The sequence below is a fragment of the Betta splendens genome, chromosome 3, assembly GCF_900634795.4.
Source record: "Betta splendens chromosome 3, fBetSpl5.4, whole genome shotgun sequence".
NCBI lineage: Eukaryota > Metazoa > Chordata > Actinopteri > Anabantiformes > Osphronemidae > Betta > Betta splendens.
In genome coordinates this window covers 6,389,781-6,415,711 of record NC_040883.2, presented here as the reverse complement: position 1 = coordinate 6,415,711, position 25,931 = coordinate 6,389,781, and the positions used below count along the sequence as shown (strand labels likewise).

Sequence of the window (25,931 nt, the reverse complement as noted above, 5' to 3'; positions counted from 1 at the left end):
TTATCGATATAGAAAACGAATCAATTTTTAAGCCCGGCTCTCCTGGTTCCAGGAGTGAGAGAACATAGTCTCTGCTACCGCCTGACTCTCAGACGCACAAACACACGGCGCACTCACCTCCACTACTTTGACTAAACTGTAAAACAGACATCGCAAGCCACAAATCATCTCCGCTGCTTACATGTAGACGGTGCCTATTAAATACTGAATCATAATCATGGGGTTCACGGGAAACTTTCATTGGGTTGGGGGGTAAAACGTATGCATTGTGGGGATGGATGTATCTCGGCGTTAATATTGATGACGGCGTCGGCATTTCAGCCGGAGGGCGACGCACTGAATGCTAAAGAGAACCTGGGTGTTTGCTCCTCTGCAGAGGAGGTGCGACTCCTCCTCCCTCCTTCTTTAATAATTCTGTTTGGCACAGATGCCATTGGGAGGGCTCGGCTACTCGAGAGGGTTGGCTAATTAGTGCAGCATCACTGGTAGCTACTGTCTGAGTGTGTGTGGGGGGGGGGCTCCGCAGATTGACATTCAGGACCACGCAGGGAAGAAGCAGACAGCCACTGAGCGGGGTGTCTCAACGGATCAGCAGTATGGACATCCTGAAATCTAGCCGTCATCTGTGACACCGAGGAGAAACTGCAAATATTTGCCGCAGCAATACAAACTAATTGCTTTTTTTTTTTTTTTGTTCATTTGCACAGTATTTTGCTACTTAGAGAGACATATTTTTCTCGGGGATGTCGAAAAGGTCACGTTATGACTAATGGGGATGGCTTTAAGCAGCCCAAACACACTTTTAAAAAGAAGTTTTTAAAATATCAGGGGTGTCAATCTGAGAGGAAAATTGTTAATCTTCAGACCTGAAAAGCTGACACAGAATGGGAAGGTTTTCTTGTACAGCTGCCATTTGCAGCTTATGAAATAATCCTGCATTAAAAATAAAAAAGGTAGATGTAGTTTGATCTAGGCTATCTCTTGTCTCCTCTAAGAGAAAACTGGCAGTACACGTTGTACAATTTAGAAAACGCTCCTTAGGAGTATAGAAGGGTAATTGCAGTATTACGTAAACAGCAAAAAAAAAAAAAAAAAAAAAAAAGATCAAACCTGTTTTATGAAAATACACATTCATTCTGCTTCTCCCCATCACAGACTGATGCAATACAACAGTGAGTCAGCCTGCAGTCAAGTCCTCATTCACGTCTTCACTCAGTCAAACACCCAGAAAAAGATCCTCTTTAGTGGAAACGCTCTCTCCAAGAAGACGGCGTAAACATCCGCACAGTTTTAAAGACGGAGCGTTTGGCTGCGTATTATCTGCACTTTCTGTAGGTACTTACGTTGATCCAGTGCCTAGAACATCAAAGCCATTCCTGCTTATCACCAAAGGTGTTTCCAGAATAAATAGTTCCTCCTTTGACGAAGGTGAACTCACAGACAGGCCCTATAACTGGGAGGCGACAAATAAGTTAACGCCATAGTGGGAAAATACAGGTTTAAGCTCCTAATAATGTCTGTAGGAGTCTTTGGGACTCGTCCTGCTGCAGGTTGCTGCCTGATATTGCTGAAACTTATTTCATGCTCTTCATTCCAGTGTGGCTGTGCATCCCATGGTCCACCGAGCCATCCGGTTCCCGGCTGAAACCTGCTCCATACGTCCTGCCTGGATGCACACAGCAATATACTGAATGTATGTTGATATGCATATTCAGCCCAGGCAGCAGCGCCTCTGTCACAGGCTGAAATGAATATTTCATATATGTGAGGCTACTTAAGCTCCAATTGAACTGGATTTATTTGACTACTTCAATTCCAGGTACAGTATGAGTGTGCTGGTCATTTTCACTCAGGTACTAATTACAGCTGCACTTACGGCACCAGTCACATGCGTCGGGGTAATATTTGTTGGCAAATTACCACCATTAGAGGGATTGTGTAGCAACCGCGAGCACGTCCGCGCTGTGTATGTTAGCGATGTACTGTATAGATGCACAAGTGGCCGTTTAGCTGCAGCAGACATAACGTCAATATGTGTTTCATCTGCCATGCCCCCTTTTGGAGAGATTCAACTTTCTCTTCTGGCTTTAAAAGCACATTTTATAATTGACAGATGATTCAATTACTGTCTGAAATGATGGTTTTAATTATTAAACAACACAGTCAATACTTTATTCATAACCTCCCTTTTTAATGTTTCGTCTGTCTGAGTGGAGCTGCGGTTCAAAATATATCTAGTAGGAATGTGGACCCATAAGCTACAGTGCATGTATAAATCCTACTTAGGTTAACATGTAGGTCATCTGTCCATAAACAATGGCAACTCTTTAAGCTATAAGTTAAATAAGTATTTTACCAAAATAAAGGAACTTTGCCATCTCGGTTAAAAAAATAAAACTTGTGAAGGTAATGGAATAAATGTGCTTAGAAAGTGGAAATGAAAGCTGCCAGTCATCTGAGCGTTCCGTCTCTTATGCTCCTTGAAATCCGTCACGGGCCCCATCACATTTAGAACAACTACCGCAGCAGGGAGTTTCTAACTTTGTTAATAACAGCTTGTTTTTTTTTTAAGATTAGGAGTGTTCTGTGGAATAAAGCCTGACTGATGAGCCACAGGTGTTGTTTTACCTAATGAGCCAGTAATGAATGCTGCACTGTGGGCGACAGGCAAGCTGAGAAGCTGTTAGGGACCGTCTCAAAAGTGGAGCTTTTTAGTTTTTTGAGTACTTTCATAATATTTGTAAGAGACAATGAAATGTCCAATTGATGTAATAACTTAATATTCTTAAATCATTTGCAATATTTGTGGTGTGAGAATATTTTTGCTGCAGCTCTATAATTGCATTTGGTCTAGTGATTACTGTACTAATTATATTTAGCTCCAAAGGTTGTTTATGACCTTGTGGATGTGAGACAGTAAGTAGATCTTCCTAATGATTAATTACTGTACTAATTTTATGTGCGCACATCACAATTTCAGAAATAAAAAATTATCAGCACTGCAAAACTAATTTGTATGTTTTGGGACTCAATCTGTTCTTTGTGAGAAACTTTTCTTAAAATGCGTGTGAATTACAATATAATCGGCACGAACAATAACAGCAAGGTTTGTTTGATTGGGAGTCTGTTTACAGGCCATTTAGTTCATCTTTCTCTAATTTACAAATAACTATATTATGAATTCGACAGCGGTCCAGAAGCAACAGCCACTGGAGAAATGTTGGTTCACAGACAGAGTCTATCACCTGCTAAACATTAGTTTAGTTACGGCCTGTCCTGTTTAGAAATACTGTACATTCTTTTAGGTGAAGACTTATGATCATTAGTAATCAATACTGAACATGCTACATACAAATATGTTTGTTAAATGTGGTCTTGTAACATCTGGTAACGCCTCTGTATGAAGACAAACTGTGTTTCAATTACAGCGGCAAATCAAGTCCAACGCTGGAAGCAGTGACGGGTGTGTTTCAGTGAGGCACTACACGCTTGTATAGTTTTATTGATAAAGGAATTAGAATGAATGTGCTTAAATCTCCCTCCATAGGCAGTTCAATCACTGAGAATACAAAGTGTAGGAGGGAGTTCCATAAATTGTGTTAGGGGACCCTATGGAATTCATTTAATCAAAACTGCCAAGGAGAAACTTCAAACAGCCACCACTCCATTATAAACGAGCGTATTATTCGTCCTAAATCTGCATCAAGCATAGGTAAGGTGGGCTCTGGGGGAGCGGGGTAAAAATAGCCCCTTGTTTAATCTCAGAGAAATCCTCTGCTTGGGCTATATGTGCGCATGTGTTGTGCTAATCTAACTGCAGAATTCCTCTCATCTGGCTCATTCCGCCTCCACATCCAACTGGGTTAAATGACGAGAAACTGGATCTACTATCAAAGACCCCCTCGGTAAGGTGGCCCACATCCCCCTCGGCTGTTTTAATGAGTCCAACTGTTCAGAAGTCCAGCACAGCATAATACACAGCACGCCGATGTGCTGGTGGGCAGCTTCCACACTAAAGGTCTGCAACCTTCATGATGTCATAACCTCATAGGGGGCACTTTGCTTCTGACTGATGTTTGTTCCAATTCCAGATCAGTGATGCTCATTAGCCACTATAGAGTTTTCATACTGTACCGTATGAGCCAACACCTGAGTACACATCTAATTATAACTATAAGTCATTTGTACTAAGACATTCTTCCATTCGCAGTGTTCGTTGTACAGTCATTTATCCACAGAACATTGATCTTTCAGTATTATGGACCAGGTGAATTTGTCTTCGGTCTCTCTTCTTGTTCTGTAAACAATGGTGACTCATAATAGCACTAACAGTCAGTAATACAGTATGTGTTTCATTAAAGCAACAGCTGCACATGACGATGAAATGATCACTTTTAACGGGTTAATCCCGCCTTTTTACTCCCGTTTTATGAATCCTGCTATCAGTATAATAACACCAACAAATTAGCCTCTGCATTATTTGGCCGACTTTCATCTCTAAAGGCATTTTGTGCCATTTCTGCACGGGTTGAGAGGGAAGGGGAGTGAGATGAATAGGGAGGAGGCGACGTGAAAAGAGCTGTTAGCCAGCATGAAGGTCACCGCACCTTCCGCCCAAGCTCATGGAGCCATTAGGTTATCATTAGAATGGTGGAGGCGCTACTAACCGGGATGTATTCCTGCTCTGGCAGCGTAATTAAAGCAATAGAGACAATACGGCTCACCGTCATCTGCTGCGCCGCCGACTGCACGGGGGACGTGAGTCAGGTTCCAAGACACAGGAGAGCGAAGCCTTTAAGCCACCATTTGGATTATGTTTCCAGATAGGGATGGAGATGTTAATATAGACTAGAGTAATGTAATGCAGATTGTCATTAATCTAATGAGACAAGCAGCAACAGAACTGCTTCTGCGCCGACAGCAACGCCACAAGTAGATCTGAATAGTTTACCCAGATTCCGGCTGCTGGTTGTTAATTATGAGGATGGAAAAAGTCACCGAGCCACAGGAGAAACGCGACGCAATGAATGAATTTGTTCCAGGAGAAAAATGGCGGCAGGAGCGACGCGGCGCGACGCGGGGCGGCTGTCTGACGGTGAACCATGTTCCCAGGGAGAAAAGTTTGCTGCTTGTTCAGCTAAAGGTACACACTGCCAACCTGTTCTGGCCTGCTGCTTTATGAAATGCCTCTTGCCCAAATCGATAAAATGCTGGAGTTGATTAAAACACCAATAAAGACACCCGGGAGTATTTTTCTTGAGATGACTGCGAGAACCTTTTTCAGCCCTTCCGCCGCTGTTACTCTGAGTGCTTTTTTTCAACAACGGAGCACGATTATAGTAAACGCGCTCGATTTTTGCACTTGTTTGCTACGTTGTAAAACAGCAACGTCCTTAATGGAAAACGGCCCAGCACATGTTTGGTTGGAAGTGTTAATAAGGTATCAGGACTCTCAGGTCACATAGTTTAGTGACTTTATGCTACATTTTTGGCCAGTAATTTCCATTCAGAAAATAAAAACGATGATGATGATGATGATGATGATGATGATGATGATGATGATGTGCAATGAGTCGCTTTAGACACCTTCCCTAAAGCAGAGTCCCATAAATCTGCTGCTGTAAGCTTGACCAGCTGAGCGCTTTTCAGTCATAATCCAAAGGTTTGAAGGAAGTCACTGAGGCCTTCAACATAGCGCCAAATCGCTGCCTGGAGCCACAAACCGGACCACAGTGCAACACTGGCTTTTTTTCTGCTGCACCCATTTGTTTTGTGTCGTCCTGCAGACAGGATTAACTGTGTTCCGGTTAATTAAAACATTCCTATTAAGCCACAGGCCCAGGCCCGGTTTGTGTCCCTTCTACGATGTTTCTCTCCACCGACGCTGGAAACGGGAGTCACAGGAGCTGCCGGAGAATTCTTTAGTGCAATCAATGTTATTATGATGTAGATGTGGAGCAGTGCAACTGTCAGAATTTTCTGGGTGAGTGATTGTAGAAATCATAGCTTTTACTGCAAACTTATTGAAGACCTAATGAATTCCCCCAAGAGGAATGTTAGAAGATGTTCTTCACATTTGCCATCAGGGTTAATAGTAGTAATGTAAAGTCCATCTGTTAATTACAAAACAGTTTGGTTACTAGCCATAACTACAGTACACACTACACAAACCTATTGCTGAAAACAAGCACATGTGTCTCTGTATTCTCTGTAGGTGACCCTACCTGTATTCTGGTAGGATGTTTTCTCCATTATTATGTAAAATCAGTGTCTGCATTGGATCATTCAGCTACAAATACAGAGTTTTTTCTATATCAGTTTTTACGCAAATCTTTAGGTTACAGATCATCTCTGATAGAGTCTGTCAAACATAGTTTTGTAGGCTGGACATGAAAATCATCCATTTTTCTCATGTTTGTGTCTTGTTTATATCATCAATAGACCCACAGCAAATCTGACAACAGATGACGGCATGCATCATTCTGCGGGTGCCACGCTAAGACACTCCACTCTGCAGTAATGGACGACGCATTCATTTCAAAGGATGTCTTTCCTCTAACTGCACTGTAACTACACAGAGGCGCAACATGTCACGGCACTCTGTGATGCTGTGGTAACTGGCTGGTTACTGTGGAAACTAGGAGGCGCACAGCATCAAATCCTGGAGTGCAGTGTTGTGTCCTGTGATTACTGGGATTTGATTTGTCAAGTCAAAAGGGAGAGGAAAAGATGAGTCAGCGCTCAAGGATACTGTACCGTAGGTGCAGGAGTGCAATCATTTAAACGCAGCTGATTCCATTCTTATGGTCTTTTATTGTTTCTGGAGCGATACAATAGCAGGAAGCAGACGTGGTGGAAGCTCTGTATCGCTGCGCTCTTGCTTCTAACATGGGAGCAAGGCACCTAAGAAAACAGAGATCCCGGGCGTGAAGCGAATACGTGTATTTTAACAACGAGGGGCACGGAACAGGGCTTCTCTCCGTTCCTTTGTGTTTCATTAAAAAAGAAAAAAGACAAAAAGAAAAATTGAATCTGAAGCAGTTTCTCCTTGGGAGCTCAAAAACACTGGCCTCAAGGACGCTCAACTTTCCTACGCCCCACTTACTAACACAACTGTGATGCAAATTTATGGAAATGCAGGTAAGGGTGTGGGGAATGAAGATTTACTGTCTAAGCATCTTCACAGAATGTGTTGTTATCTTAAAGCAATGACCTGCCACCCACACCTTGACACCTACTGCATACACAAAACACAGCAACGCACCCGCATGGAGTGAGCTGAGGGTGAAAAGCTCCACACTGAGCTTAAAGATATGACTGGAAAACATGATGAATGCATTCTCAGAAGTGAGAGGAAATAGCCTATATCTATTTTTATCATCTAGATGTACTGTAACAGATAAACCAATAGCAATGAACTAACTTCCCCAGCTGATTGGCACACACACAGTAATGATACGAGTACAGTAAGTCTTATTTCTAGTATTATGAAGATGAGAAGCTAAACTCCAGGTTGCAGCTTAGAACACCTCACATGCTGACAATTAAGCTACTAAGTGACTGCAGTGTAGGGCTTCAACTGCAATTAAATCTCATGGTTTCATTAAACACTATAAACTGCGATATAGGTAGAAGGAGGGTCACGTTTTCATGCCAGCTGTTAACAAAAACCATTGTAACAATATCACAGCTGGCTGGAAATGAGCTATTTTGAATGACTTCAGAGTGAGGCGGTATTTCTGGAATTCTATTTGAAAAGGAATAATCACATTAATCCAATGGAGGCATTTTCTAAAATTTACCAAGGAACTGGCAAATGAATAATATTCCAGAGGCAGTCAATTGGAAGTAATTACATGACCAACTCCCACAATAATGCCGACGATTGCTCATAAAAGCATAATAAAAGCAGATTAAAGTGGCTGAAATAAGTCAGCATGCTCGTCGTGTCACAGTTCGACTCACGCCAGCGGAAATTCAAACACGAGTCGTGTAAAGGATTTTAGCAGTACACAGTGAAACCTGTAACGGTCACGGGGACGACGGCAGGTAAGACTGACATCGAGTGTCTCCTAAACAGGCTCCTTGCGAGTGGTCAGATAATTCAAAGAGGCTTCGGGAACAGCTGTTTGTCAGATCAACCCGAGCTGTCGTGTCTCACATCTGCAGCCTCTGAGCAGAGCGAGCGACGCACAGACACTGTGAGCTGAATGACAATGATATATTCTGGTGGATGGCGCTCGAGTTTCAGAAGCATAACCCTAGCAGGTGACATCCAAATCATTCCCAGTCTCGTTGGCAGAAATGAGCACAGTGACATTCAGAACATGAAAAACAGCTCCGCTGCCCGGGCAGACATTTCCCCCCCAGCTCGGTTCCACCTGGCTCCACTCAGTGGGCTGCAGGCTGGGCCGCCTCCCTCCATTAACCTGGAGGATCCATTTATCCTTTCATCACACTGCACTCCTGCAACAATAACACCATCACCTTGCCATGCGTCATACATCAGGGCCGCGTCGGCCAAGTGGCGTCTCCTCTGCGGTTGCAGTAATAAGGAATGGTTTAAGGGAGAGGGGAAGGAGGAAGAAGAGGTAATCGCCCCCCCCCCCCGCAGAGCACAACAGGGGCAAAGCTGCATGAAAGATCGGGGGATGTGAGATGAAAGGACTTCACGCTGATGACATCATCTGTGAGTAAAGTCCACATGTGGGAAACCACCTGAACCGAAACCACCTGAAACCCAACAAATCGTACAAACCGAAAAATATTAAAACAAATAAGAGTCTGTGGAAATGTATTTTTACATTAACCCTATGTACTTGATACTAATTAGCGTTGAGCCAAACCTGATGATGTGCTAATCATGCAGATACACAAGCCAGCAGTGCAGCTTGATACTAGATGAGTCAGGAAAATCCTTTGGATTCCACTTGGATTATTTCGTGACGTGTTTTCCAAAGACTTGGCACTAAACAGCAACACACCGATAGAATTACCCACAGATCCAATACACAAACGTGTTGTATTGATCCCAATGAGAATGACTAAATAGTGACTGGAAAATGTATTAAATATTAGAATATATCATAGTCCGCTACCCAAAATAAGATGATGATTTGTCAAATTGCTTAAATCACATTTAATCATATAAACACAGCTGGCAGGTGTTTAAGCACGAGCTGTGGAACTGATTTACTTTTCCAGTTAAAAGGGCGACAGCGGTGATGACTATTATTACAAACACTAAAATAATTCTATTATTTTACACTAATATTAAACTCAAATCTGTATCCATTTATTGTATTAAAACAGCTTAAACAGCGAGTCTTAGATCAGTCAGAGCATTAAAACCGATTAAAATATTATTGAAAAACTTTACACTATGCTCCACATAATGAATTTGGACCCAGAGAGTAATTAAGCAGCGCACACTGATTTCCACTGTGGTACCTGTTGATAGGTGGAGCACAACTCTCAACGTTGGTCTGCAGCACCGGTTGAACTGTGACTCAGTTGTGACTTTACTCATATAGAAAATGACTTCTACTACTAATTTAATCTACCTCTCCTTGCCAGTTCCATTGGTCTGATTCAATGGTTCTCATGCACACACACACACACACACACACACACACACACACACACACACACACACACACACACACACACACACACACACACACACACACACACACACACACACACACACACACAGTATAAATTAAATACTACTGAAAGTCTGTTCTGACTCCAGACAATTATTTTTTTATGCAATTTGAATGCAAATTACGAATCAGTCGCTCAACTGGAGCCAAGAGTGAACTCCTTAAAGTTTGGAGCCTCGTAAATGTTTAGTATTGCTCTTATTAAAGAATCCCCATAAGGTGCAATCAGCTACTGAACTGCACAATATAGTAAATAAGTAAATTACAGCACAGAGGTGTTTCTCTGAGCCCATTATATGAATTAAGAACAACACACCGCCTTGAAACTGTCCTCATTAAATACATTTTTTAAAAATAATTATCAATTCTTTTACGTATTACTTATTAAACATGATGAAATCTAAACGGACAAACAGCATCTTAAATGTCAAACCGCAACACCCCCCCACGCTGCAGAGCGTAGGCAGCCTGCCAGTCCCCTCAGCTGATCCAAAGCTAACTTGTAATCCTCAACCGAGGCTCTGTGTGGTGGAGGGAGCGGCAGGTTGCTACAGTGCATCACCATCTCCCGGCTGAGGAGGTGTCGAGGTGCTTCCACAGTAAAACGCCAGCCTAGACCTGCCTGGATGATTGCCACCGCCGCACAGCAACTCTCGGCGTCTCCCAGCATCCCCTCCGCTGTAGCTGTCATGCAAAGCCACCTGGGGCTGCCATCTTGACTTGTTTTGACGAGGCCGGCTGAGCGGAAGGAGGAGCAGGGGCAGATGGTAGCGCTAAACTGGCAGGGGTGACGCGGCTGGCATCGAGCCGGGCCTCCCTGTGAGTCTCAGACAGCAGCAAGCCACCTTGACCCAGCCGGGCTGCCAGGATCTTAATTCCCATCACCGCGCTGGAGACAAGGGGCCGCGGGCCACGCAGATCCAGGCTCCCGCAGCCCGGCCTCCCAGCAGCCCCTGGGTCACCGGCGAGCGCGCTGCCAAACACCCTATTAAGGGCAATTTTGTGCTTTCTAGCTAGCTTCAGTGTCTGTGCTTCCAAATGCTACGACTTGATGACTGAGCACACTAATTACAGGTTTAACGTAGAGGAAGTGGACTGTGTTGACCTTCGACCTCATAATGACAAACATAAGAAATTAAATCAAATCAACAGTTACTCAAGTATAGACTGTCTGAACACTCCTCTCATAAGTGCATCCTTTTGTCGTGTTTCATTCATTTGGGTTGTGAGCAGCACCACAACACAATGACCCGTCCTCTTATTTGCCTTAAGCAAATGCAATTAATAGATGCTCAAAACGCCGAGGTCAGGAAGCACCTCCTCACGGGTCAGTAAATTAAAGAAAGAATTAATACAGGCCAATTAGGAGGAAAAGAAAATACTGTAACTTATTTATGTCTGTATAACACGTTTATGGTATCCAACAGATGGTACTGTGGCTAAAAATATGAATTAATGTGTTTATCATATATAGGATTAATAAAAGAGCACAGAAGAAAGCTGACACTGGTGTATATTATTACAGGAAGAGCAGTCAGACTGGAAGCCAGCGCAGTCCCCAGGATTAAAGTTAGCCGGTGAGCCAAGTGTGTAGCCAGGGAGTGTGTGCCAATGTTTTACCCTCCTCTGACATGACTTAATTAAAGTGCCATAGCCTTTCTTTAACTTCTCCAGATTTAATTGAATCATTAGCAGAACAGATTTAATTACAGCCACAGCGAATGGTTTGCACTAATTCTGCACCTGGAAAACTTGGTCAAATATCAAAAGCTCGACACCCACAGAGCAGTTTGTCTACGGGCAACTCAGAGTGAGTCAAGCAGAAGAGGGGCATGTCAGGGTTGAAACGGTCACCCAACACCGTATGGAACGTACCGTATCCCTACATACTGTAAAAAACCCCACAGGACAATTGCATTGTCTTTTTGTTTTTTGCACTGAACTGCAGACAGTGGAAAAATATGAAGAACAGCAACTAAAAGTGAAATGAATACAAAAAAATAAAAAATCACGTTCTTGCATGGACAGTGATAATAAGAGCAGTGTGTGTGTGTGTGTGTGTGTGTGTGTGTGTGTGTGTGTGTGTGTGTGTGTGTGTGTGTGTGTGTTGCACGCTCTACTGATTATCAAAGGGTTCAGCGAGTCCTAAGCTGTGATTGCTAACATCACTTCAGAGTCTTTTAGACATTTGGAGAGAGGCAGGGAGTTACTGTAGCACCTCAGAAAATCACCACTCGCTCGCTGCCTCATCTCAAATGAGGTTCAAATACAGTTTTGTTTAAGCAAAAAGTAAGAGCTCCTCAAAGATTTTTTTTTTTGTATATTTCTCACTGGATAAGAACATACAGGACATGTGTGCTACTAACTGAAACTAAGCCAGAAAGCAGGTTCTTAATAAGCACAGCGCTGTAATATTTATACACTATGTTTATCTGTCTTCATATCTGCTAATTAGAGGTATACTTGACATTATTAACATCATTCAGAGCCTCTGCGACATTTGTACATTAGTTTGATTGTAGCCGCTCCTTTGCTGCGTCCTCAGATTCACACATTGTATTTGCTTGTCAGCAGGTGCCGTGTGTTAGATGGAATTAAGGCTCTGACAGTTTTTTACTGTATGTTGGCATCTTTTGCTTCACTTGCATTAATTCACTTGTTGGATAATAAGGAAAGTTCAGTTATGATATTCTAGTAATTCTACTGCTTCTAGCATCTAGGTTGTCATTCACAGCACAAGTCCTTGTTTCTTTAAAAATCCAAATGACAGCATATTAACCAGTAAAGCGTCTGTATTTTGTTGCGTTGCCAACTCACCAAATTAATGTTATTCAAGCACAGTTGAGTAAATTTGTCACAACAGTTGTCATCAAGTGCAACAGCGTATAAACACTTGTTGATTACGTAGGGTTATAATCAAAGTCGCTGCTCTAGCATTTTGAAAATTACACTCTCTCAGACTGTCATTTGGACTTTAAACAGTTAATTGTTCAGCCCTAGTACAAATAAGATGATTACAAAACCCAAAGTGGTTTTGCTAGAATGCACATGGGAACATTTTTTTTCCCTGCAAGTGCTATTAAAGCTGAAATCTAGGATTCTGTGAATCTTCCCACAGAAGTGCGTCGATGGAGAGACTCCAACTCTTGTGCTCAAAACAGTCATCTTATCAGCCTCTCTGGATTCACAGAGGGGAAGAAACCTTATTTCCTCTCCCACATTATCAAAGTCAGTCTCCTCTATCTGTCTCTGTCAGAGGGAAATCAGCCCACGGCCGCGGTCTCGCGGCACCACCGGCGCCAGCGGAGGAGAGGCCACAGGCTCCATCCAGAGGCCAGGTGGCAGAGCCTCGTGCCTGGGGAGCGGGGTTCTGATCCTCCCCTCCCGAATCATCATCCCCTCGTCCAAACACATCTGAGGGTTCCTCTCCGGTGTGGTTTGATTGACAGCGCCTGTGTCGGAGGGTTCGGCGCCGTGTACACCCGACGTCAAGCCCTGGCCAGACAACTGTCTGTCAGGATACAGAATCAGTGAGCGATGCAATGGGAGGGGGGAGGGGGGCAGCGGGCGGGGGGAGTCGGAGCGCCTCGTTTTGGCCCGCGGGGATTCGGACGCTCCTCGGGCGCCGGCGCACACGCAGCGCGATGAGTCGGCGTGTTCGACCCCGCGTCACCGCTTGAAAGCAGTCCATCATCCCGGGCCGGGAGGGCGGGGGGGCGAGCACCGTCCAACACCAGTCTTTCACCGCCGCGAAAGCCACTGTTTTTAGCTGCGAGTAAAGAAAATGTTGCCTAATTTGACGCTGGAGAGATCAAACCGTCGCTGGGGGGCCGGAGCTGGAGGCGGCGGGAGGAGGCCCGGCCTCAGGGACGCCATCGATCCAGCGGCGCCGGGTCGACGCGCTGTCCCACGGGAGCGGCCGTCCCGTGGCGCAGATTAGCCGGAGCCATTATTCCTGTTGCTCACCACGACCCACAAACGCCCACCGCCGTCTCCGGACCCGCGCGGCCGTCGTGAAGCATTAGGCTCCGCGAGGGTGCTGTGATTACGGACGTAAAGATCGCCCGCTCTGTCTCCGCGAATGGGCCTCGAGGTGAAGGCCCGCTTCCCCCTCAGTGCTGCTTTCATGCCTAATTTCTCCCTCTCCCTTTCTCTCTCCCTATCATTATCTACTGTAGCCGGCGTCTCACAGTTTCTATTTCTGAATATCTCCTTCTGTCTGTCTTCCGCCGCAGCCAATTTCGCTCTTTTCTGTCAGGTTTCAGGCTTGATTTGAGCCTGTGTGTCTCTTGACCACGTTTTCTTCTCGCTGTGATTTTCTCTCGCCAACTGAATCCTGTGATCTCGTATCAAAGTCTGACAAATTAGGGGACAGTGCTTTATGAATAAGGCATTATTATACGATGATCGTGCAAAACATGTCGGGGCGTTTCGTAGCCATGCGTCACTGCTGCATTAGTTTTCAGATGGTGGATGGTGAAGAGAACGCACACACACACACGCACGCACGCACGCACGCACGCAGTCGTGTTTCTCATCAACATGGGGACTCCCCATTGACACCCATTGACATAATGCCTCAATTCTAACCTCACCCCTAAATCACATTTTAACCCTCGAACAGGCCTTAATAGAAGTGAGGACCGGCCAAAAAGTACGCTTTTTGATTCTTACCTCGAAGCAGGTACAAGTACACACACATACACACACACACCAGCAACCTCCCTGTAGTTATCTCTCCTGGTTTTTATAACTCCACACTCACCATATTAGTTCGAAGTGGTGAACATGGATTATTAATGACATTTGTATATATTTTTAAAGCTAAATGAGTTGAACGGCCTTTTCATGCAGACACGTCGTAGCAGTCGTGTTCAGCTTTTACTGCTGGCTATTTGGAGTCCACCGCTTTGATAACCGACTGAAAGGATGGCCTAACCCACACTAAACCCAAGCTGTGAAACCATCCAGAAAACAACTGTGCTCATTAGGCTTCTCTTTTCAGGGACCATTTTTCTCGTGTCTTGGAGAAAAAACTGTTTATCCTCGATTTGGTTATTTGGCTGCTGAGAAGGTCTCCGTGGCTTCCTAGATGTTTGACTTCATTTACTCATTAACTTCACGCTGGCTTGACAGCGTATGACACGCTTGAGTAAAGCGTAAAGCCTGGAGTGTGGAGCCTGGAACACGCGTCCTGGGGAAAACGCGGCTCCTCCGCGGGTGAGTGGACAGAGTCCGCTGCAGTCGGTGTTTATACGTGTGGGGGCTCTGTTCTCACGCCGAGTGGGCGCCGCCAACGAGTCCACGGCGGCAAACAGCACGCGGCGGCGGGAGACGGGGACGAGCGAGGGCGAACGAGCGCCTCGAACTCAGCCACGCCTGGGGAGGGTCCCAGAACCGGAGGGTCCCAGAACCGGAGGGTCCAAGAACCAGAGGGTCCAAGAACCAGAGGGTCCCAGAACCAGAGGGTCCCAGAACCGGAGGGTCCAAGAACCAGAGAGTTCTAGAACCGGAGGGTCCCAGAACCGGAGGGTCCAAGAACCAGAGGGTCCAAGAACCAGAGGGTCCCAGAACCGGAGGGTTTAAGAACCGGAGGGTCCAAGAACCAGAGGGTTCAAGAACCGACGCAGAACGGTCCACAGCGCCGCCGCCACAGGCCCCCACGCGCCGTCACACCCGCAAGCTTCTGTGTTTGTGTTTACAGCGGGATTAGTCTCGTGCACATCCAAGCACCCGAGCATGAGGACCAAATGTAAATTTGAACTCAGTATGAATTTATGAATGTGCTGATTCAATTTGAACTGCTTGTTTGCTGTCCCAAACCTCCGCGTCTGGGAAATGAGCCTCGCTCTATGCTCTGTTTCACTGGCGCATCCGATGTGCTGCGCCGCAGTTTTTCAGGAAACGGTCCCTTCTTTGGACATAAGTCAACCCCCCCCCTCTCCTGACTGAGCCACCCCTTCACTGCCGGGCCACACATGAACACGCATGCACACGGCAGCGGCTGGCATGGCAACGCTTCCCAGGGTCCGCTTCCCTCGCCGACGGCTGATTTGAAGTAGTGCATTGTGGGTGGCGAGGCTTTGAACGACAGCGGGGGTGGTCCACTATCAATTCTAATGTCAGAGGGGGATCCTGAAGTGCCCTTAACCCCCCAGAACCGCTCCACCGGCTCCCAGGGCCCGGAGGTTCTGAGCGCTGGCGGAGCGGAGCGGCGGCCCGGCCCGTGGGAGGGAACCGGGTCCACGCAACCTTCACCCGCGCAGCGGCGCCGGCGTCCAATCCGCCGCGCTCGGCGCCCACACAGGAGCCGTTACAGCGTGAGCTCAGCTGAATTACTGTTGATTCAAGGATGTCACCGCCAGCGCGCGCATCCGGCGCCGAGGCCCGCGTCGTCCGCAGAAGCCAAAGGCATCGGTCTGTGAAAGGTACAGCCTGCGTGTGGGAGGGAGTCCTCCTCCAGCGATGCTAAATCGAGGACGGATGGGATCGAGAGGAACGAGCGGCGTTTCAGCGCGTTTGTTGAAGGATCGAAAGTCATGCGACGACTCCCACGGAAACGGAACGTTGTACTGGATTTACTACCGCGGCCGAGCGGCTGCATAGTCGCTGAGCTTTGCTGCCTCTCTCGCTTCACTTTCAGGAAGCCAAACACACAAATGCAAATTTCTTCTTCATGGAAATAAAAATATCAGAAGCGGCTGCAGGATTATTTTGAGACAATTACCCCATCTGTTAATCTAATTTCTGTCTCTGAACTGCACCGCCGATCACTCTCCTCGCTCCCGTCTCACATTTCTAAGCTGTTCTGAACATTTCTACCCACTCAGCCTCCTTCAGGTTACACGCATCTTCTGTTTCTTTTTTTTTGTAATTTGTTCATTTCCTGTGTCTTGACTATTGTGAAAGCAAACGTTTGACTGGTAAATTGTCTTCTTCTCTTTAGTCCACACCTACAGTACATATGCTATTTTAGTTTGTCTTGACCTCCTTGCTCAGCCTCTACTCGTCGGCCTCTATAGTGTCTCTTTCTTCACTTTAGCTGTTGTCTTGTGCGTTTTTACACTTCCTGTCTGTTGGTTTTCTCATTATCCTTCATATCTTACTAAATTATTTTCTCTATCTTCTTGAGTTTTCATGTTTTACCTATTTTTTCTCCTTTTTCTCTCTTTAGGCTGTTTTCGTGCATCCCCTCTCCCCCTCCACTCATCCTCTTCAAAAACCCACTACCTGAAGCAAATGCTCCATCTGAAGGAGTCCAGCGGCTCTAAGGACCAAATGGAAGTCCATTACTACGTACTGAGGAGGAGAATGTGGAGTATTTAAAGCCTCAACAATGTAAACAAAGAATCATCAAGCCCCTAATTAGAGGTGCTCTCAGGCTAGCTGGCCGGCTGACCCCAGTACGAAAGTGACATTTAGGAATAAAAAAATGGAGAAACACGGAGCCCGGAGGAGAGAGAGAGTTTCTCCACTTCCATCTCCCTGGGGGGAGTGACCTTTCTGCCTCCCCGATGAAAACGCTCCCTCCAGATTTATTGGGCTTCTCCCTCAGCTGCACCGGAATAAAGGAAAAGAAGAGTCGCCTCGCCATCCAGACGCTGACCTTTAATTTGACACAGGCGGCGACGCCCCCGACCAGTGGCACCCAACCAAAACTGGACACCGCGGTGTCAGAAATGCGCCGAGAGCCGGGGACCTTGCAGCGGCGCCTTTGTTCTCGGATGCGAGGACGCGTGGGACGAATGTCGCAGGAGCAGAGGAAGACGTCTGGATCAAAGGCAGGAGCTGAGGAGTGACACTGAACATTCCTCACTTAGATGGTCAACGGCTGCCTTCAGCCACCAGTCACTCAACAAATGCCTTCATGCTTCATGCATGAGAGGAAGGAAGACGACGGGCCGTGTTGCATTGTGGGTCGTTTGAGAGGCTACTGTAGCTTATCAGCTGACCTTACAGTCTTTAGCAGGTCTATAGCGCTCATGTTAATGTGAGGTTAGAACCGTTAGGTCCTTTTGTTTTGTGACACGTTATGTAAGATGTTTTGCTGCCAAGTAGAAAATAAATCCTTTTAGCGCGGAAAGATGCACTGAACTAAATAATCTGTTACTCTGCCAAAAATTACCGCTGTCACAGAGAGTCACGATGAAAAGAACGACTGCAAAAGAAGAAATAGATTTCCACTGCTTTAGTCGCCTGAGAACAGAAGGTGTGAGCATGCAACCGAGCTGCTTTTTAGCCCCAGTGGAGCGGGTCGGGTTGTGTAAAGAGTCAAAGGTCAAGCCCACTACAGTTACGACAGGAAGACTTGTTTGAGGGTCTGAGTCTGGGTGAAACTTATGCATTTTAACGTGCTGGGACCCCGTCCTGTGTGTGACCAAACAAAGCAAAGTCATATCACGCAGAGAAGCTGCAAGAGTGTGGGAGAGGCTGAGTAGGAGCAGGCTACACGCTGGATGGGGGACTATAGTAATTTAATAAGAATAAAACATACCCATCTATAGCCTCATCATCACCCACCAACAGGGAGAGACCACGTTTATTCGTTCAATCACAGCCGTGGTGTCTACGCGGAGTTCAAAAGGTGCAGATTAGAACATTCAGTGTGTGTGTGTGTGTGTGTGTGTGTGTGTGTGTGTGTGTGTGTGTGTGTGTGTGTGTGTGTGTGTGTGTGTGTGTGTGCGTGGTTGATATTACTACTAAACCTTTTGTTGAGAATTTGGTAGATTTCTTTCAAAGCCGGCCTGTCCTTTATCTCTCCAGCATCGCGTCTAGTAAAATAAAACTCATCAGACGAGGTCCTTCCTGAGACAATCGCAGCCTTTTCAATAACATGCACACACCAAGCACCAACCATTCAAATCCACAAGGAGGCTTTTAAATGCATTAATCAGACAGGAAAATGATATAACACGCACTCTGTTATGTTTGGGAGCGGAGTGAAATTTTATTTAATAGTATAATACGAAGGGTACATGGACATGAGATGACGGAACTGTGAGCATTTACTGCAGTGACGCTGCAATATATCGCAGATTGTTCCTTTAATGTCCCCTCATAGTACTTAAGAAGTCCGAGACGGTTTCATCGCTTTCTCCAGCCAGCGACAACTGGCGAGATGGGAATTGCGGCTGAGTCGCTGGTGCCACCGAGACAAACACAGTAATATGTTTACTTGATGAGCGGCCTTTTTAAAGACAGAAATCCCACAGAGACGCTCTTACAGTGAGCTGTCTGACTGGAGGAAAGTTTTGACATTCATTTAAAACGCCTTTGTTCCAAACTTAGCTAATAATCTCAACACACTGTATATTTTAAGGTGACAAAACGACCCCATAAATCCATAATTAGACGCATCCCTGCGTGAACTAGGAGCAGCAGCAATGAGTTCTCAACTCCAACAGCCCACACAGAAAATCCATAACCTTTAAAGCACAGAACATACGTACGCACAGCATGACCTTAATGTCCATGTAGAACCATGTAAAGCTTAAATATTTCAAGTGGTTTTACTTATTTAATCTGTTTTGTTATGTCTTGCTCTTTATGTAAGATGTAAAACAACTCGGCCACTTTAAGGGATGTACAGTACTAAGCATGAGCACTGTGCTTTTTGAATTAACGCTACAGTACTTTTACGTGATAAAACGGATCCCTAAGGTTCCCAGAGTGCGTCTGAAGGACCATCCAGACGTTTGTTACTGCAGTTTGAATAAGGCAACTTTGAGTTACAGCTCCCATTAACACATGTTTGATGTATGTGGATTTATATCCACATACAAAATATGAGGTGCAGTACATACAGCAGTACAGTGGACTGGTCTCTTTATCATCTTTTCATCATCAAGAGAGGGAAATGTTTTAAAACAGTCTGGCTCCAAAGCATCAGGAAGCACAAAAAACTAGGCTAACAGAGGAGTTTTAGACTGTTTTTACATTTGTACAGACCTGAGCTAGTGGGCTGTGTTTCCAGCCATCCCGCTGCAGGCGATGGCTGAGATCCTGGAGGTGCTTTGCGTTGACTTACACCCTCAGACAGACTGGCAGCCTGTCTGGAACGCACCAGCCTCCAGCCCAGCGACAGCTGTGTTCGGCTCCAGCCCCAACGCAACCCATAACCGGTTGAGCAGTAAAGGTAATGGATGGATGGGTGCATAACTTACGTTCAGCTACTTGGCCTTGATGCTGTTGAAAACCTTTACTGAGCTATATAATGTAAAAACGTAATAGTAAACAGGAGACAGCTGGATTATTCATGAGTTCAGAGAGCCTGTTAGCACATAAATAAAAAGGCTTTTGTGTTAATTCCTGTTATTTCAAAGGTACAGTAGATACTTAAATGTACTGTAGATGAGGTGTGCGTTTCTCACAAACATTAAAAAGTAAAGTAGTTATTTCAGTGTGCATTCTATAAGAACATTAAGTCAAAGCTTTTCTTGAACTTGTCGTGGGTTACAGAGGTTTAAGTTCATTATGCTGGAGCTTTGAAGTGAGTTGGAAAATGAGGTTTTGTGTCTTTCTCTGGGGCACATTAGCAGGATTTAGGGATAGTGAACATATTGTCTGCAGCAGGAATTAAAGCTCCGCACCCGCATCCTGCAGCGTCGCATATATGCTCCACTGTAATTGAATTTATTGTAGACCTAAATAAAAGAGGAAGACCTCGAGCTACGTGGCTCCGTAATGACAGCAGTCGCCAGATGCAAACAAACAAGGCCGGGGAAGCAGCGTTAAATAGAACCGTGTTAAAATCCAACCAAGCACACAGAACAAACAGGAACAGGATCCTGTTTACGTGTTTGGACGTCAGTGACGGTCGCTGCTGTGATGTGTCTCACATGAGCCACCGGCGGCAAGTACAAGCGCACGTCGACGAGCCGGGGGTTAAATGTACGCTTTCAGAGTGGATGTTTCACCCCGTCAGTGTTATTACAGTAAAGCCTTATGAAATAAGACATGACAGACGTTAGGTAAGTGACACGGTGTCACGTAATGAGCTCTGACTGGAGTAAACGTCCACAAATCCATTAGTCTGACAACATTGAGAATCGGCTCCCACGCACGAGATGAACACTGCACAGGGCCAAGCTTTTTAAAACCATCACCTGTAACACGGCAAAACCGTGTCGTACACAATGCCGTCGGCCTCAGAAGCCGTTGCTTTGAACATCACAAAGAAAGCAGTGAAGTGGAGCATGATAAACAGCCTGCACAACCAACGCCACGCGCCCTTTTTCATTTTTAAGACAGTATAAACTTTAGATTTTTACTACATTTCCAAAGGAGAGGTTCAGCACATGGTCAGACGTCAAAAGCAGCTACGTAGCTCACGCAATACCTAGAATTTGGTCTCTAACATAAAGTAGAACATTAAAACTCCAGTCGGCGTCTTGATTTAGTGCAGACAGAAGGCTCCAGATTAATCTACTCCGCTCCTCTCAGCCCTCCCTCCCCCTGCGCTTACATTTAAATTAATTCTCTAAAACTTACTAATCAAGTGGAAATAGATTAAAACCCTCTGATTGGTACCGTAAGAAGGGCGCATCCTGCCCAAAAACCTCCAGGATTCTGCACAACAGCCAGTGTTCAGTACAGTAAAACACTGGGAGTATTTGAAAAGTGTGACATACTGTGGATTTAATTAGAGAGAGTAACGGAGCTTTGTGGTAATTAGATGGGACCAGCGGCTTCTTTACGGGGGGAGATCCGGCCCGTCCGGGCCCGGACGCGCGGGGGAGCGGGCGCCGGCCGCTGCGGCGCTTTGACTCAGGCGCCGGTGAGGTCGTCCTTCTGAGGCTGAGCTCAGGCGTAATAATTAATCTTCTCTGACACCGTCATCCTCCATGTCACCTAGCAACCGCCCACCTGCCTTAACGAGGCTGCAGAAGACGTCTGCCACACGCGGTGCTGTCTTCTCCTGAAGCCCCCTTTTTCGGCAGCCCGTTAGCGAGGTCCGACCGCACACCGGGCCTCTTTAAATCAGGACGCTCAACGACTTTATTTTCGGGCCTGGCTGCAATTTTTTGCACTGCTAATCACCGACAAGGGGTTTGAACTTCACACTCTAATTTACCATTGCACCACAGGTGAGAGCGAAGGAGGGGAAAAAAAGGGCATCATCACCCACTCATCGGATTCTTTTTCATATATCTTACACCTTTTGGATCTATTTAAATCCTCTACCGCCGCACGGCAATTTTGTGTAGTCAAAGGAAAGAGGGAAGAGGTGGGGAGGTTACAGCTATCTGTTTTCAGGCCTGTGTTAGCGAATCCATCTCGCGGAGAGAAAATGGAGCTGAAGGCAGGATTTAAATATCTTTCATTAGGTGTTGATGAGCTCAGTTAGCTGCACCCGCCACCTATAGAGAGACAAGCAATAACAAGGCCTTCCACAGGCGCCGGCACCACGTGCACACGGGCCCTTCAGCTTCTCGCCAGCAGCCAAGAGCGGCGGTCAGAACACGGACATGGTCAAGGGCCCCGCACACACGTGCAGCGCAAGGTGAACACAAGCTGAGCTGAGGAGCACGTAGCTCACGGGCGAAAGGAGAGAGAGGCCGAGCTGCAGCTGGAAACTGCAAATGGCAGCGGTTCAGGTAAGAGACTGCCGCGGAGTTTCTCAACGTGTTTACTCCAGGAAAATTGGGGGATAACAGGCTGTCATATAGTTACACATCAGTCTTTGTTAAAGAAATGACTTTGCGCTTTGCCCGCCTCTCTGATGCTCGGCCTCCTGGACAAATTGACCATTTGGCGAGTGCAGACTAAATGGAACTGCATCTTCTGCATGTTGCGCCGCCGAGGCACAAAGAACCGGGCCAGATAGGAATCCAATTATCCAAGGAAAATAATGGATGTCTCATTTAAGATGTGTGGCCGTCGCAACAGTAATGGCAGCGCCACAATTGTCCTGAAGCCAGCCTCTATCAAATGCATCATCTTGTGCTCAACACTAACTCATCTACAGCCACAACCTACAGGCTGTCAGGCATTACCGATCATAATAAATCTTTTGGAGGCATGGGAAAATATGGCTGTCAGAGATAGGTTGTTTACTCACATGTAGCGTAGGTGTGGGTTCTGAGCGAACGCTCGAGCCTGGATCACCCTCAAGTTGCAATTCATGATAGTTCTGTAATGAAGGAGGATAAAATACAGATGAAGAAACCGCCAGAACAAAGATCTGTCTTCTGTTCCTCGTTGGCACATACAAATTCATGCACCCGGTGTCACGGCAGTGTGATCATGTAACTGCATCAAGGCCGTTGTGATGTGTTTTTGCCTCACATGCGTCGCCTTGTGTCTTTCTGCTCCTCGGCTCGATTTTTTTTTTCTTTAAGTTGATCTGTTTCATAAAAGCTTTTCAAGGTTTGCTTCATTTTCTGTCTTTCACAGTAAAGAAGATCTCTTTATATTGGGGCAAAACCGAAAAACAAAGCGGGTATAAAAGCACAGAATGTGGCTTCATGGTAAAAATAAAAATGTTTGATAAGTTTTTTTTTTTTTCGTCCTTTTTGCAGCAGTTCGCTGTTACAAGTCATGAGTTCTTTCAACTTCATTCTGTATGTATACACCCCGTGGAGCTGACACTGAAATGGAAATTCACTTTGAACCACCTTTTCATTTGCGAACTTCCCTGTAAAGCAAGTGAAATGAGCGCGAGTGATTAAAGTGCACATTCTAACACATTCCGCTCACTGAGGTAAGTTTTCTGGAGCGAAATAACTATGAAATTAAATTAATTCTCACACTCTCAGCTTGAGACTCCATGGAATCCTCTGAAGGAGCCATGGAATTCCCTGCACTCCTGTTTGGGGAACCACTGTTCTGGGCAATAGCGCTAATGACTCCTAATCTTGTAATCACAGATGTTTCTATCCAAAGAAGTCACTGACATCATCAGCGAGCGCCCCATAACACGGAGTGCTGATTACACCCAGCTGTTGGGTTCAAATACCAATTACAAGTCTGATCACACCTGTAGTGTTTGACAGGGACGCCGTGTTTCATCACCTAAAGGATCCCAAACATGCTCCGGGAAGTCTGAAGATGCCTGTCAGTGCTTTGTTAGTTTCCCCCAGAAACTACAGCTGTCGTGACAAAACAAGCTTAATGTTTGGAGACGCAATGTTATCTGCCTCCGCTTCATTCATTCTGTAAATCTGTATCTAAAATACATTAGATGAAATGCATTAGGAATAAAAGTCACATACTACTTGGAGTAACTAAGATAGAAGTAACTCTTTCCTCCATGGCTGGAAACAACCCGGTACGAGAGGGAGAGTCCCCAGATGAGACAGCGGGAAAAAGGCAGTAATGAGAAAAACGCTCATAAAGTGAGGATATTGCACTTTGCCTTTCCAAAGATGGATCAAGAAAATCAGGGAAGAGGCAATGGGAATATGACTCGCATGAAGCATAAAGAGGGTAACGCCGCTCCAAGAAGTGAGGAGCGGAGAATTTCTTTAAAAATTACAGCACTACAGCAGGGACCCCTAATTCAATTTTCCCCGCTGCTTTTTAGCATTATTTGATCAGTGGCTGAGCAAAGCGAAGGGGATGTTCCACCAGCGTGTGACTGTCAAGAACCCGGAGCCTGTTTAAACATCGGCTCGCGTTAGGATCTAAACGCAGGCCTCGCGCTCGCTCTCGCACGGCTCTCTCCTCGGCCTCGCACCTTGTCAGCTCCCCTCAGAATCAGCCCGGATCGCGTCACGCGGAGACGGGCGTCGAGCATCGACGCCCGACGCGGCCGCCGGCGAGTCCGCGGTCGCAGCCGCGAGCGAACCAGCAGATACTCACAGTCTTTGCAGTCCGGTGTAGAGCTCCATGTCAACGTCTCTGAGCGTCTGCAGTCCGGTCCAGTTTTCTATGTGTCTGTAAACACAAAGAAAGGGAATGGTTAATGAGCGACTCCTGCTCATCTGAGGAGAGAGGAAAACACGATGAGCAAAAACTCTTTTTTTATTTTCCTCTGTCCCAAGTTGCAAATAACTGGCTGCGCGTTGTCAAAGTTTTTGAATCCATATTCATTTAAATTGCAATTATTGAAGCAGTTCTGACAGAGCGCTCTCTGCTGCCCTCTGATAGATTTAATTGCCAAGAGGCGGCTTCTGAAGCTTAATCTATGTGAGGGGAAGTGTGAGGGGGGAACAGACCAAATAAATACTGCAGATGACTCTACTGCTACTAATACTATCAGGCCCCCAGGGAAAACTCTTTCTGTGTGGTGGGATAAAGGAAGTGAGGCTCCTGCCTTTAAATTAGCTTCAGAAAAGAAAAAAAAGAAAACATTTGTAAATGATTTGTGTGTTATGGATTGGAAATGAAGCGAGCAACACACACAGGGCACACCGGTTTCAATTAAGCCGAGGAAATGAGGAGATGTAGCAAAAGGACGTGGCGGAGGCTTCACTGCTTTGTTTTTGGAGGAGGGAAATATGATTAAATACTAAAAGGAATTTCAGCCTAAATGTCAACTTTGCAATCAGTGTCATGAACACAGGGCGCCGATGTTTCAGACGTGGCAGAACCCCGCAAACGCATCCGTATTCACGATACACCTCATGTAATAAACAAAAATTGCATCATAGCCCTAAAAGCTCCATTTCCAGGACTGCGTGATCGTTTAGCATCAGCAGCAGTCGGGTTTATTAGCACAGGGTGCAGTGATAAGGCAGTTTCCACGTTGCCTCACCTGTTCCTACCGGAGAGCGCGTCTGACGTGTGCCAAATGCACCCGGCACCGCTAGAACCCCCCGCGGTGCGTGTCTGTGCTGCTGGCGACCGCGCTGCCAAATTTTTTTTGGAAGCTGGCAGGGGGGAGCGGTGAGCGGCGACAGACGGCAAACACGGCGCCGTTTTAAAGTTTGATTACATCACACACACACACACACACACACACACACACACACACACACACACACACACACACACACACACACACACCAGAAATGTCTGCATGTGAGAGGCGAACTGGGCTCGGCCTTGCAACCAATCAGAGAGCTGCAATGACTGCTTGGTCAGTCAGTTTGCATATTTACTGTACTTTCATTATGACTAATATATAAATAGATCAGTACAGTGGAGCAGAACAAGGAGATGGGGGTCTCACAGCAGCTTTACTGGAATATTGTAGCTTTAATTGCAGTACACGCAGTACTGTACAGAGTACTATATCATGGCTCCTGAAGCATGTTAGCATCAGCATAAAAAGAACATTTGTTTAAAGTCCGGTAGGTGGTGCATACAGTATGTGTATTTACT

At 45.9% G+C, this 25,931-nt stretch overlaps 1 protein-coding gene across 9 annotated transcripts in view; it reads right to left on the bottom strand.

Moving 5' to 3' along the window:
- Positions 1-25,931, bottom strand: part of ntrk3b (neurotrophic tyrosine kinase, receptor, type 3b) — a 159,270-nt gene that overhangs the window by 75,980 nt on the left and 57,359 nt on the right. For all 9 annotated transcript variants that reach the window (XR_003785391.3, XM_055507608.1, XM_029144858.3 and 6 more), the window contains 2 exons: positions 24,468-24,542; positions 22,726-22,797 (listed from right to left, as the gene is read on the bottom strand). Coding sequence is in view for 8 of the 9 variants with exons in the window: in XM_029144856.3 (XP_029000689.1) it covers positions 22,726-22,797; positions 24,468-24,542 (147 nt within the window). In the remaining variant the exon portion in view is untranslated. The remainder of the gene's footprint in view (positions 1-22,725; positions 22,798-24,467; positions 24,543-25,931) is intronic.